The 12,421-nt window shown below is 67.7% G+C and overlaps 5 protein-coding genes across 5 annotated transcripts; 1 reads left to right on the top strand and 4 right to left on the bottom strand.

Moving 5' to 3' along the window:
- Positions 1–4: 4 nt before the first annotated feature.
- RHOBADRAFT_53193 (uncharacterized protein) lies at positions 5–2,404 on the bottom strand (the record flags this gene model as incomplete). The annotated part of the gene is made up of 3 exons (XM_018416717.1): positions 5–2,052; positions 2,123–2,168; positions 2,237–2,404. Coding segments are annotated over 3 exons (2,098 nt in total), but the record flags the coding sequence as incomplete, so codon positions are not given.
- A 1,004-nt stretch (positions 2,405–3,408) lies between these two features.
- Positions 3,409–5,445, bottom strand: RHOBADRAFT_53192 (uncharacterized protein; the record flags this gene model as incomplete). Its single annotated transcript, XM_018416716.1, has 7 exons — positions 3,409–3,770; positions 3,867–3,997; positions 4,119–4,375; positions 4,436–4,831; positions 4,898–4,986; positions 5,077–5,219; positions 5,285–5,445. 7 exons carry the CDS (start codon positions 5,443–5,445, stop codon positions 3,409–3,411), a joined length of 1,539 nt encoding a protein of 512 aa, XP_018271228.1.
- A 1,133-nt stretch (positions 5,446–6,578) lies between these two features.
- Positions 6,579–8,739, top strand: RHOBADRAFT_43665 (uncharacterized protein; the record flags this gene model as incomplete). The annotated part of the gene is made up of 8 exons (XM_018414264.1): positions 6,579–6,732; positions 6,802–6,985; positions 7,052–7,287; positions 7,357–7,852; positions 7,920–8,099; positions 8,173–8,247; positions 8,317–8,385; positions 8,457–8,739. The coding sequence occupies 8 exons, from the start codon at positions 6,579–6,581 to the stop codon at positions 8,737–8,739; spliced, it is 1,677 nt and encodes a 558-aa protein (XP_018271227.1).
- Positions 8,740–8,962: 223 nt separating this feature from the next.
- On the bottom strand, positions 8,963–9,775 carry RHOBADRAFT_66350 (uncharacterized protein; the record flags this gene model as incomplete). Its single annotated transcript, XM_018418949.1, has 5 exons — positions 8,963–9,128; positions 9,211–9,284; positions 9,346–9,434; positions 9,520–9,653; positions 9,724–9,775. Coding segments are annotated over 5 exons (513 nt in total), but the record flags the coding sequence as incomplete, so codon positions are not given.
- A 153-nt stretch (positions 9,776–9,928) lies between these two features.
- RHOBADRAFT_43663 (uncharacterized protein) lies at positions 9,929–12,363 on the bottom strand (the record flags this gene model as incomplete). The annotated part of the gene is made up of 5 exons (XM_018414263.1): positions 9,929–10,715; positions 10,823–11,145; positions 11,301–11,717; positions 11,802–11,907; positions 11,972–12,363. The coding sequence occupies 5 exons, from the start codon at positions 12,361–12,363 to the stop codon at positions 9,929–9,931; spliced, it is 2,025 nt and encodes a 674-aa protein (XP_018271225.1).
- Positions 12,364–12,421: the final 58 nt, after the last annotated feature.

Raw genomic sequence — 12,421 nt, 5'->3', positions numbered from 1 at the left:
ACGAGACGAGGAGACGACAATTGAATTACTGCGGCGTGTCTAGAGAATCACAAGAGAAGCGAGAGTGTCTGTACGAGAGGAGAGCAGAGAGAGAGGGAAGGAAAGGGGTATGCAAGACGGCGCCCTCCTCGCCAGCACAGCAACGCGCGCACCGTCAAGGCTCGTCCATCAGCCTCGACGTTTCCTGCCCCTCGCGACGCCGAGCTCCTCCTCTGCCACCTCCTCGTCGGCCTCCTTCCCGCGCTTCGTCCCTCGACCTCCTTCTCCCTCGCGCGCCTCGTCCACGCCGCCAGTCCCCTCGCCCTCGCCCGCCTGCGCCGCGGCCGCCGCGCTCGTCAGGTCCGAGAAGCTGCCGCGGCGGACGAGATCGGGCGCCTCGTCTGGTCCGAGCGGCGGCGCCGGCGCTCCTCCTTCGGCCTGAGAAGGCGGCGGCGCGGTCGGCCACTGGAAGTGCTGCGACGACGTCGAGGCGGGTTGGCCATAGTTGCCCATGAAGCCGTACGACGACGATGAGGACGCGCCCGGGTTCTGATTCGGGTAGAACGGCGAGGGCAGGAGGTCGGCGGCAAAGGCCGACTTGGGCACGCTCGCGTCGTCCTGCTCGCCATCGCCGCCTGCTCCCTCTCGACGCTCGTCCTCGTGCTCGCGCGCCGCCTCGCCTGCGCCGTTGCGCCCGCCGTACCCGAACCCGGCGCCGAGGATGGACGCCCCGCCGGCCGTGACGAGCCCGGGTTTGGTCCCCTCCTTTGCGCCGCTCTCGGCCGGGATCGCGACCGACAGGCGCGGCTTGTTCTGCCACGCATCGACGTGCGGGCTCGCGTGCGAGGCGCCCGAGGCCTGAGGCGCCGGCGAGTGGTGCGACCGCGCGTGCGAGTGCATCGAGGTGACGCTGCCCGGGCGCGAGGATGGCGCGTCGGGACCGGCGCCGCCGGCCGAGGAGCCAGGCGTCGCAGGAGGGTAGGTCGGGAGGGACGGCGTGCCGTGGTGGGGCTGAGGCTGAGGAGGAGGGGGCATGGCGGCCGGCGTGCCGTACATTGGCGCGGGCCGAGGGTGCGACGACGGCGACGCGTCGAGCTCCTGCTGCTGGTGGTTCTGCTGCTGCATGTGGTACGGCGGGCCAAACGGCGACGAGAACTGGGGCGGCGGCGCCTGCTGCTGGTCGCGCTGGCTCGCCTCGTGCTGCTGCTGGAGGTGCTGCTGCTGCTGCTGGAACGCCTGCATCGCCGCCGCCGGGTCCGCCATCGACGCTCCGGGCCAGCCGGGCATACCGAGCTGCTGCAGGAGCTGCAGGTGCGGCGCCGGAGGCTGGCCATGCCCTGCGGCGCCCGGGTTGAGCGCGCCGAACCACGCCGGCACGCCGTTCGAGGCGTGAGGAGACGCGCTCGTGCCGTTCATGTGCTGGTGCTGCGGCGAGTGCTGCGCCTGCTGCTGCTGAGGAGGAAAGCCGAACGGTGCCGGCATCGCGAAGGGAAAGTTGGGCGGGAGGCCGGCGGGAAAGCCGGGAAACGAGGGCATGCCGGCGCCGGGGCTGAAGGGGAAGAGCTGGCCGGCGAGGTTCGGGAGGCCGTTGGGCCCGGGAGCGAGGTTGGGCATGCCGGCGAACGGGAAGGGGAGGGCGCCCGAGGGCGCGAAGCCGTTGTGCTGCGACGGGTCGTGCGGCACCTGCGGACCTGCGCCGCCGCCGTCGTGCTGGTGCTGGTGGTGGTGCTCGGGCGGCTGCGGAAGGTACTGGCCCGATGGGCCCGAGAACGAGCTCGCGCGCGACTCGGACCGCGTGCCCTCGTCGACGCTCTGGCTGCGCGCCGCCTCGACGCCCTTGGCCTTGCGCTCGGCCTGGGCCCGGATCGCCTGCTTGCCCTTGCTCGTCTGCGGGATGGCGCGGACGCCCGAGCTGCCCGTCGCGACGCGCGGCTTGTCGTCCTCGTCGTCGTCCGAGCCGTCCTCGTCCGACAGGCTCGTCATCTTGCCGCCCGTCCCGCTCTTGGTGGCGACGTCGAGGTCCTTGTTCATGTAGTCGTCAGGACCGCGCTTCTCGTGAGCTGGGCCGGCGTACTGCGGGCAGCGGCGTCGTGTGAGTGAGGGGTTTTCGGCGGGGAGAGGGATGTCGGCGCAGTCGACGCACGTGCGAGTAGCGCAACAGGATCTGGTCCATGTCGCCCGAATGGAACCTGCAGAAGAGAGGAGCGTCAGGGAGGGCCCGACAGCAGGGCGCACGTCCAGAGAAACGAGGACGCACTCGAACAGCTTGCCGTTGGCGTTGAAGACGACGACGGCGACATCGGCCGAGCACAGGACGCCGAGCTCGTACGCCTTCTTGAACAGGCCATTCTTGCGCTTGAGAAAGGTAACCTGGCGGTTGCGGTCGTCCTTGATGGGCGCGATCGAGATCTTGCGACGACCCATGTTGACGCGCGCTCGAGTACAGGAAGCTGGCGAGGAGGACAGGCGGCACTAGGGCGACGAGATGCTGGTTTGCGCAGGTCGTCAGAGGAGGCGAGGGAACGAGAGGGAAGAGCGGCGGGAGGAGGAAAGGGGACAGTGCGAGGTCAGCGCCGTCCTGAGGACGAGGCTCGCCTCTCGACTGCTCGAGGGACGGGACGGGACGTACAAGGTGTCTGAAAGGGGCTTCACGAGCTGGACGATGCGGTCGAACGAGCTGGTGCTGGCGACGACCTGGCGGCGCACCACCTCGACGGAGAGAGGGCTTTGTGCCTCGAGCGGGCGGCGGGCCTCGGCGGATCGGCGAGTGTGCTCGACGGGGTCGTTGCACAGCTGTCGGGTGCGCGGTCGGTGTGGGCAGGGCGCCTTGTCGAGAGCGAGGTCGTGCGGAGCTGCGGCAGGGGTCGGCGGAGGCGGCCTTGAACGAGGTGAGCCGGGGGGCGAGGTCGAGGATGCGCGACGACGCGGTGCTTGGGCTGGTGTGCGAGTCGATCGAGCTGCTGGATCACCCAGGCGAGTGCAGGACGGCACCGGCAGGCGGCGCGGGTCGTGGGCGCATGGCGGGGCGAGGCGAGGCGACGAGGGCCGAGGTGGGCGGGAGGACGAGGTCGGCAACGAAGGGGAGGGACAGGGGAGGGCAACGGGCAGGTCAGAGAGGTGCACACTCTGTCCGAGGTGCAAAGGGGGGCGCCGCACCTGCACTTCAATCGGTGGGCCGTGCCAAGCAAGCACTGAAGCTGAACTTGGGTCCGGGGACCGACGACCTATTCTCGACGGCCACCGACCGCTCTCGCCTCGCAACCTCCTCCCTTGCACTGCAGAGCAGTCGTCCCTGTCGCTCTCGAGGAGCCTGCAGAAAGCCTCTCGAAAGAGCGAGCGGAGAAAGAGACTCGTCGAATCTGCTCCTCGTGACCTTCTACGTCTCGCCGCTGCATCTACGCCTGCCACCGTTCCTCCTGAGCCACCGTCTCAACCTCGCACACACCCCCCTCCCCTCGCCGGCGCCGCAGCGTCGAGCGAGAGCCCCGCCGTGCCCTCGAGCGTCGCCGCGCCGAACAGGTCCGGGCGCGCGCCGACGTCGATCCGTCCTCCAACCTCGAGCGAGCCGACGCTGTACACGCTGTCGGGCCTCGCCGCGCCGAGCGTCGTCGCCGTCGGCTCGGGCGGGAAGTGGGCGTACTCGTCGAACGGGCGCACGTCTTTGTCGAGCGACGAGTTTGACGCGCGCACCTCGAGCGAGGGGTAGAGGTGGTGGTCCGCGACGTGGACCGAGCCCGCCGAGCGCTCGAGGCGGTGCGCAGGAGCTGCGCCGCGGTCGACGAGCTCGAATCCTTGCGGAACGGGAAGGGCGAGGCCGCGCCGGGCGTCGAGGTACGGGACGGCTTACGAGTGGCGCTTGCCGGACGGCGACGACGGCGGGAGCGGACCCTCGGTGAACGAGACGACGTTGACGTTGACCGAGATTCGAGTGTGGGACCGAGACGACTCGCGCTTGGCGTCGAAAGCGCGCACAAAGAGGAGGACCGACGAGGGCAGGCCGAGGATCGCGAAGGCGTAGCTGCGGGAAAAGCGGTGCGTGTAAGGAGCCGAGTCAAGAGAGGGAGAGATAGAGAGAGAAAGAGAGGGCGAGTCGGCGAGCGGGAGGACGCAGAGGGAAGGAAAGCGGGAAAGCGACTCACAACGGCAACAAGACGAAGATTTGAGCGAACGTAGGGTCGACGAAGCCACGCGGTACCGCAGCCATGACGACGACGGTGGTCGAGGTCGTGAGGCCGAGTATTGAGAAGATGCAGAGGTTGATGTCCATGTTGGCGTAGGTGCGCCGGAGTGGCTGCAGCGACGACGTGCGTGTCGAGCCCGACTCGGTCTGCCACGTCGAGAGACGCAGAACGTGTCGTAGAGCGACAAGGTAGAGCGAGGCGACCGTGACGAGCATCTGCAGGCTCGAGAGGGTCAGTCAGGCGCGACAAGGCGCAGAAGGAGGGAGGGGACGGACCGCGACGAGGAAGAAGCCGAACGCGGCGGCGGCGCTCAAGGTGACCATCCACCAGTACAGGAACACGTTCGTGCGCTTCTCGAGCTCCTGCAGTAGCGGCAGGCCCGACGACAGGAGCTCGAGGAGGGCGTTCTCGCCGTGATACGCCGCCGCGAGTTGCCGCAGCAAATGGTCGATCGCGTAGAAAGTGTCCATCGTCCATCGGAACCGGTCGGCGCCGATCGCGGCGAGAGGGATGAAGACGAGGCTGAAGATGACGGGCACGAGGATCGACGAGGCGTTGACCCAGGGCGCGAGGCGGTCGACGAGCCTGGCACGGCCGTACGCGTGCAGGTGCAAGAGGTACGACACGAGCGTACCCCACGCGGCTGTCCACCCGCCGTATACCGCCGGCAGCTGCGGGCGACGGCGAGACGTAAGCCAGGGTGCACCTCGAGAAAGAGCGAGAGGGTCCGAACGCACCCAAGCGAGCGTGCGCCAGGCGGCATAGTCCTTCTGGATCGACGCGCGTTGGAACTGCTTGATAGAGTCGATGACAACGACCTCGATGACTGTTGCCGAGAGTACTCATGGTGAGCGCGTCGCGAGGAGAGGTTTAGGGGCCCGGGAGGAGAGGAGGAGGGAGAGAAGGGTCGACGCACGGACGAGGAAAACCACTGCCCATAGCGACCATGAGACGCTAAAGAGCGGCCGCAGTAGTCGAGGACTATCGCCCCAGTGCACGATCCAGAATGAGCCGTTGAGGATGCGGACGACGAGCGACGCGACGATGAAGAAGAGCGAGCTGTCGGGCGAAATTCGTCAGTACCGCGTCCTGCACTCGAACGAGAGAGGGAGAGAGAGACGCACAAGGAGAAGATGACGGCGATGGCGATGAGCTGGCGGCGGTGCGACTCAGGGAGCGGCGGATTGAGCGCCTGCAGCGCGTACTTGCGGACGACCTCGTACGGGTTCGCGCCCGGCGGCAGGTCGCCAAGCAGGTCCAGGATAGCCTGTGTGTCCGACGACATCTCGAGGCGGTGCTCGAGGCCTGTCAGGTGCGTCGACGAGGCGAAGCAGAGCAGAAGCGCAAGGTCGCGGCGAGCCGGTTTCCGAGAACCGAGGAGCGACAGATCGATCCGCAAGAACGCGTCCGCCGCCGCCTCTCGGACGCTCCCGAACATCAGCGAGTCTCGGCAGGCGAGCGCCCGACGGACCCGTGTGCGCGGACGGCGGCTCGAGTCCGGCTTGCGGATCTCGGGGGCCAGCAGCGTCCCAGCTCGTGCCGGCTCCAGCAGCAAAGCCGAGAAAGAGGTGTGCGCAGGCCGTCGTGGCTCGCTGGCGTAGCCAAGCGAAGAGGCGGCGCGGTGGTGGAGGAAGAGGGAAGAGGAGGAGGAGCGAGGTCGAAGCCGCCCCTGTCCACCGGCCCGGTCCACGTGCACGCCCGCTCAGCTCCTCCTCTGCGGAGAGTCCGGCGTGCGCGGCGCCGCAGCTCCCCCGCAGCATCGAGGGAGGCGGCGAGTCGAGCGGACCTCGAGGCGGTGGGGGGAGAGGGATGAGTGGTGAGCGGCCTCGAGGGGCGGTGGCGCGTGGCCAGTCGGATAGCGGTGTGGCAACCGAGCAGATCCAGCTCGACAGCGCGACTCAGATTGAGATCTTGAGAGCAGGGAGGAGGAGAGCGCGTCGGCGGGAACTTGACGTCGACGACCGTACGACGCGTCGTCCACCAGCTCCACGCCGCGCTCAGCAGGCTCAAGAGCCGCAGAACAGCCGCGCACTGGCTGCTCGCACGCTCCCGCGAAGCTTGCGCTGCGCCTGCGCCGCTTGCGGGACGCTCGCCTCGGGCTCGCCCTTTCTCCTCCTCGGCCGCCTCAGCTGTCGAGGGGCAGCGCTCGGCACTTGCGGGCGGACGACGCGCACAAGGCCGCTTCTGCAAGGGCGCGACCCGCCCGCAACCTTAACAGCGCGCGAGCGAGGAGCCGTCCTTGTCCTCGACTCGGCGGCTCCCCTGACTTGCTTCGCCCTTTCTCCGAGTCCGAACTCTCGTGCGGGCTTGTCCTCGCTTGCCGGTCGGTACAAGGTGCTCAGCTCGGTGACTCTCGCTTCCCTCCCTTCTCTTCACTCGTCCCTGCCCTCCTCTTTCGTCCCGTCGAGCCGGCTCTCGATGGTTCTCTCTTCCTGCATCGCCCGCTTCTGCGCTGCGGCCCCGTTGCTCGGGCTCCTCGCGGCGTCGTGCAAGGCCGCACCGGTCCTCGACTCGGTCGTCTCGCTCAACAAGTCGATCAGCACGCCGCACGGCAAGGTCGTCGGCTCAGTCGGTGCGTCTTCTCGAGCCGGTTCTGCCTCGAGTTGTCGTGCCTCTCACTGACTCTTGTCATCTCCTTCAGCCGACAATGTCGTTCGCTACACGGTCCCGTACGCCCAACCACCAGTCGGCGACCTGCGCTGGAAGGCCGCCTCTGCGATCGGCCCGTGGAACAACGTCGACGGGACCCAGCTCCCGCAGGCCTGCACCCAGTACGACGTCTCGAACACCAACATCATCGGCTCGGAGGACTGCCTGTTCATGAAGTGAGCACTGTGTTCCGCACCCCCGACGACGAAGCGCGACAAAACTGACATACTCTCCCCTCGCAGCGTCTACGCGCCGGCTGACGCCGCCGCCACCGCCGCGCTCCCCGTCATGGTCTGGCTTCACGGTGGCTCGTTCTTGCAGGGCAGCCCGAGCGACCTTGACGAGGGCGCTCGCTCGCTCGCGAGCCAGCAACGCGTGGTCGTCGTCACGGTCCAGTATCGACTAGGTATCTTCGGCTTCCTGGGCTACTACGGCTACGCAGGGAACCAGGGTCTTACCGACGTCATCCAGGCCCTCAGTGAGTGCCTCTCGTCGAGCTCGAGCGCGACCTTCCCAAGTTGCCGCCTGACTCGGTTCCCTCGCGCAGCGTTCGTCAAGTCCGACCTCAAGGCGTACGGCGCCGACCCGTCCCAGGTCACGCTCGCCGGTCAGTCGTCGGGCGCCGAGATGGTCAAGACGCTGCTCGTCACGGACGCCGCCGACTCTTTGTTCTCGCGCGCCATCCTCCAGTCGGCGCCGCTCGACTACCCCGACCAGAGCTACGCGACCGCCGCCGAGCTCAGCAAGTACATCTACAAGAGCCTCAACTGCCCCGACCGCCGCGTTTGGCCCTGCATCCGCCAGCAGTCGGTCGAGAAGATGATGGCCGTCCAGTCGGACGTTCAGCAACTCGCCAGCGTCGGCCAGTGGGCGTCCCGCTCGGACTTTGCCTTCGCCGAGCCGTTCCGCATTATCATCGACGGCAGGATCGTCACCAAGGACTTTCGCAAGGTCGTCGCGTCGGGTCAGCCGCTCAACGTCCCTTCTCGCCCCGTCATCTCGTCGACGGTCAAGGACGAGGGCTGCAACGGCGTTCAGAAGGTGTACGTCCTCCTCCTCTTTTCCTCGTGCGTCAGGCCTTGTCCCCCTGACGCTGCGCTCGCATCGCAGGCTCTCTCAGCCTCTGCCGGCCTCCTTCTGGCCGACCAACGCCCCGGGCATCGTCGCTTCATTCTTCACCAATCGTGCGGGCGACATCCTCGCCTCGGGCAAGTACGACCCATCGAACATCCCTGACGACGCCGACGCGTTCCGCAACGAGTTCATCCAGCTCACGACCGACTTTACCTGGTCCGTCCTCGTCTCTCTCTCTCGTTCGCCTTCTCGTCGACTTGGCGCTCACCGCATCCTCGTCGCCTCGCAGGGTCTGCCCGACTCAGCAGACAGCTCTGAACTCGACTGCGGCAAGTGGCTACCGCGGTAACGTCTACCTGGCCGAGTACGTCCCTCGTCTCTCGCACGGTCCTCCTCGCCCTCGGATTCGCCTGACTTCCTTCCTCTCGCTCAGGTTCGACGTCGGCATCTCCAAGCACGCCGAGGGCGAGAACGACTACTGCGCCGGCGGCGTCGGGCACGAGTGCGTTCACTTCTCGCTCCTTGCTCCTCTGGACGCCGACTCGGTCACTGACCTCTCTCGCCTCGCGACAGGGACGACATCAAGCTCCTCTTCCGCAAGGACGTCAGTACCTCGGTCCAGGGCGCCGTCTCGTCCGACGTGCAGGCTCGTTGGGGCTCCTTCATCCGCACGGGCAACCCGAACCGTGCGGCGGCGAGCCTTGGCCTTGTCAACTGGCCGCCAGTCGCAGCGTCGGCGGGCGACCTCAACGTCCTCGTGCTCGGCGCCGACGCCTCGACGGGCAAGTCGGCCGTCAAGAAGTCGCAGCGCGACGACATCTGCAAGATCGGCTCGGGGCTCTACTCGCCTCGTTGAGCTTTCCTCTCACTCTCGTCGCCCTCTTCTCCCCTCCGTCTCTCCTCTCGATACCCCGATTCGTCTCTCCTCTGCATCTCGCATATCTCGCACTCGTCGCACTTCGTCGCATCGTCTCGGTACTTTGCTCGCAAACACTCTCCTCGCGTCTCGTTTCTCGTTCTCTCGTCCTGCAACTCGCCTCGTCTCTCGCGCGCTCCTGCGTATTCGCCCAGAGAGAACAGAAAGCTGTACAGACGAGGACTGAATTGGACAGAGACGGCTTCTACGACTTCTCCTGCTCGCTCGCTCGCTCAGGCGTTTCGCTCCTTGACAATCTCGGCGTCGGTGACAGCCTGCTCCTTGCCTCGACCCTCCTGCAGCGACTGCCCGAGAACCACCTCGTGTTCCTGCGAGATACGATAGAGCCGGTCAGTCACGTTCTCGCAATCGAGACAGAGATGGACCGGGAGAAGGGGGACGAGGACGCACCTTGCCGAAGATCTTGCCGGCAAACTTCTTGCTGTAAGCGTTGACCTGGTCCTTGAAACTCGTCTGCGGCGTGGCTGCAGAGCGAGGAGTCGGTCAGAGAGCACAGAGAGGGAGAGGGAGAGGCAGGGGACGCACTGCCGTCGGCGTCGGGCATGGTCGACGCAGCCTGCGAAGCAGGGATCTCTGGTCGGTCCGAGGGACGCTCCCACTGCTGCGTGATCTGGCTGTACAAGGGGGAAAGGCGAGATCAGCGCCTTGTCGAGGCTGGAGCGGAAGAGGGGGAGGGGAGGAGGGAGTGGGCGAACTCACTTGAAGTGGCCGTTCTCGTAGCCTGCTGGCGCGGTGCTGGCTCCTGCTCGGCTGGTGGTGGTGCTGCTGCTCATTTTGAGCTGGTCGTGGCTGACTGGAGAGCGTGCAAGTCGGGTCGAGATGGGGAGGTCGAGCTGTGGGTGAGGCGGGTTCAGCTCGCCGTGTACGGCAGAGGCGCACACCGGCAGAGAGCCATACACGTACAGAGAAGCTGCAGCAGTAAGCTGAGAGCTCCTGGCGCTGTGGATGACGGGGGAAGAGCGTTCAACCTCTCGTCCACCTGATGACGCTCCTCTCTTGCTTCCGATGACAGCTCGCGGTGGACAGAAGGGACGCAGGATAGCTAATACAGTCTCGCACACACGACAAGAAAGTCGAACGAAAAATCCACCGAGGCCAGAGGGCCGACTCATGTTGCCGCCCTCGAGCTCCTCGCCGCCGCGAGCAGCGCCGCCCTCTTGGCCCGCACCCGGTCCTCGTTGTCCGCCGCAGCCGAAGACGTCGGCGGTGCGCTGTTGACGGCGCGCGACGAGCCCAGGACGCGAGACGAGACGAGCGGCTCGGACACCGTCGGCGGCGAGTCGGCGAGCGCGAGGATGTCCTGCACTGCTGAGGCGGCCTTCTGCGGCGGCGGCGTGGGTGCCGAGACGGTCACAGCGACCTTGCGCGTCGGGGGTGCGGCCGTACGCGACGACGACGACGTGCGCCGCACCGGGTTGGGCGGCGGCAGCATGGCGCCCTCGCGCTCGTCCCTCGCCTTGCCCTTGTCCGCCTCGCGCTCCGCCTCGCCGTCCCGCTCGCGCTCGCGCCCTGCTGCCGCCGGCCGAGCGATGCTCGGGCGCACGCGCTCCCGCTTGCCCTCGCGGTCGCGGTCGCGGTCGCGCTGGCTCTGCGCGAGGTCGCGCTCGCGAGCGCTCGTGATCGAGACCTTGTCGGCCTTGAGCGGCGCCTTCTCCCTTGGTGCGTCCGACGACGACGACGACGAGGGGAGGCCGGGCGTGTCGAGGCCGAGCTCGGAGAGGAAGGCCGAGACGTGCGCCGAGGGGATGGACGGGCGAGCGGCGGCGGCGACAGTCGAGGGTGCAGGCGCGGCGGTCGAGGCGGAAGAGAGAGGAGCGTGCTTGGCGGCCTTGCGCGCGAGACGCTTCTGCTTGTCGAGCGCGAGGGACGCCTCGATCTCGGGCGGGAGGTCGTCGCTGTAGGACAGAAGCTCGTCAGGCTCGTTCGCAGGCTGCGAGCCGCGAGGGCGACCGAGGTCGGCCACGCTGCAGAGAGAGAGATAGAGAGGGCACAGAAGACGCACTCGGACTCGTCCTGCTTGGCCCTCTGCGCCTCCTTCTCAGCTCGCTCTGCCCACTCCTTGACGACCTTCTCGCCCGCGTTGACCTGGTCCCGCGCGTCGTCGCGCTCGCCCTCGACCTCCTCGCGCCGCTTCTGCTCCTCCTCGACTTCCTCGTGGAGCCGCTCGATCTCGTGCTCGAGCTCCTCGCGCAGGGCGCTGAGTGCGGAAGACGACGCCGACGAGAGCGAGAGGAGGCCGAGGCGGATGGCGTAGAGTTTGCGGTGCAGGGGAGAGGTGAGGGCGCCGACGGGCAGGGCGAGATGCGGCGTCGGAACGAGGTAGGACTGTAGGAGGGGTGGGGGGCGAGATGAGTCAGTCCGTGTGGGCGCGCGACGAGAGCTGCCGACCGCGAAGGAGGGAAAGACTGCCGACGCACCTCGTCTCCCTCGCCGTGCAAGACGCCCCTCATCTCCTCTCCCTCTTCTCCATCCTTGCGCACCGCGACGAGCTCGGGCACCTCGAGCATGCCCTCGGCCCACTCGCCGACCTCGCCAACGAACGCGCGCAGGTCGGCGCACTCGCCTTCGAGCGCCGCACGAGCCGAGAGGCACTCGTCGAGCGACGTGCGCACGAGGTCGAGCTCGGCCTCGAGGACGGCCGAGCTGGGCGAGCCGTGGCGGGCCTGGTTCGAGGTCGAGGTCGGGGTCGGGGTGCGGCCGCCTGGGCGGGACGCGCGACCGGCGTTGACGCCGCCAAAGGTGGCCGAGAGCGGTGACGCGTTGGGCGAGGAGGCGCTCGGCGAGTTGAGAGTGGCGAAGCGCGTGTAGGCGCTGTCGGACGAGGAAGGCGCCGACGTGAGCTTCTGCAGGCGCTGGTGGAGCGACTGGACCTCGGTCTCGCGGCGCTTGAGGTCGTGCTGCGGCGAGGAAGGACAAGGTGGTCAGCGAGGCGTACAGAGCGAGGCTCCATGCCGTGCACACGAGGGAAAGACTCGACGAACCGTCGCCTGGGTCTTGACGAACTGGAGGGCGTTCTTGGTCTTGCCGAGCTCCTCGCGCGCATGACGGTGACGCTCCTGCTCGGCCTTGAGCTTGACCTCGAGCTCCCTGTCAAAGGAACGAGCTGTCAGCTCCGCTCGCCGTCCAAAGGGGAAGAGAGAGGAGGACGGACTTGGTCTTTGCCCGTTCTGCCTCGAGGTCCCTCGCAATGCCCTCGCGCTCACGCTCTGCCCGCTCGCGCGCCTTGTGCTCCCGGTCGGCGTCGTCGGCGGCCTTTGCCTCGCCGGCGAGCAAGCCCTCCATGACCTCGCGCTCGCTCTGGCGCTGGTCGAGCATGCCCCACAGGCACTTGGCGATCTGCTCGCGGGCGCGGGCCTGGAGGACGAGGAGGTCGTGGTGGCGCTTGAGGGCCTTGGCCGAGGGTTGGGAGGGGAGGGCGGGCGCGAGGAAGAGGGTAGAGAGGTCGAGAGGGCGCGAGAGGTAGCCGAGCGAGACGAGTTGGGTCGACAGGGCCGAGAGCGACTCCTCGGTCGAGGTGGCGTCGAGTGCGGCCTTTGCGTCCATTGTGGAGCGCGACTGGAGTGTGCACGGGTGGTGGGTGGTGGTGGACCCGGAGGTGGGC

Source organism: Rhodotorula graminis (assembly GCF_001329695.1).
Source record: "Rhodotorula graminis WP1 unplaced genomic scaffold RHOBAscaffold_6, whole genome shotgun sequence".
Taxonomy (NCBI): Eukaryota; Fungi; Basidiomycota; class Microbotryomycetes; order Sporidiobolales; family Sporidiobolaceae; genus Rhodotorula; species Rhodotorula graminis.
The sequence above is the reverse complement of the archived record's forward strand: the minus strand, read 5'-3'. Positions and strand labels throughout refer to the sequence as shown.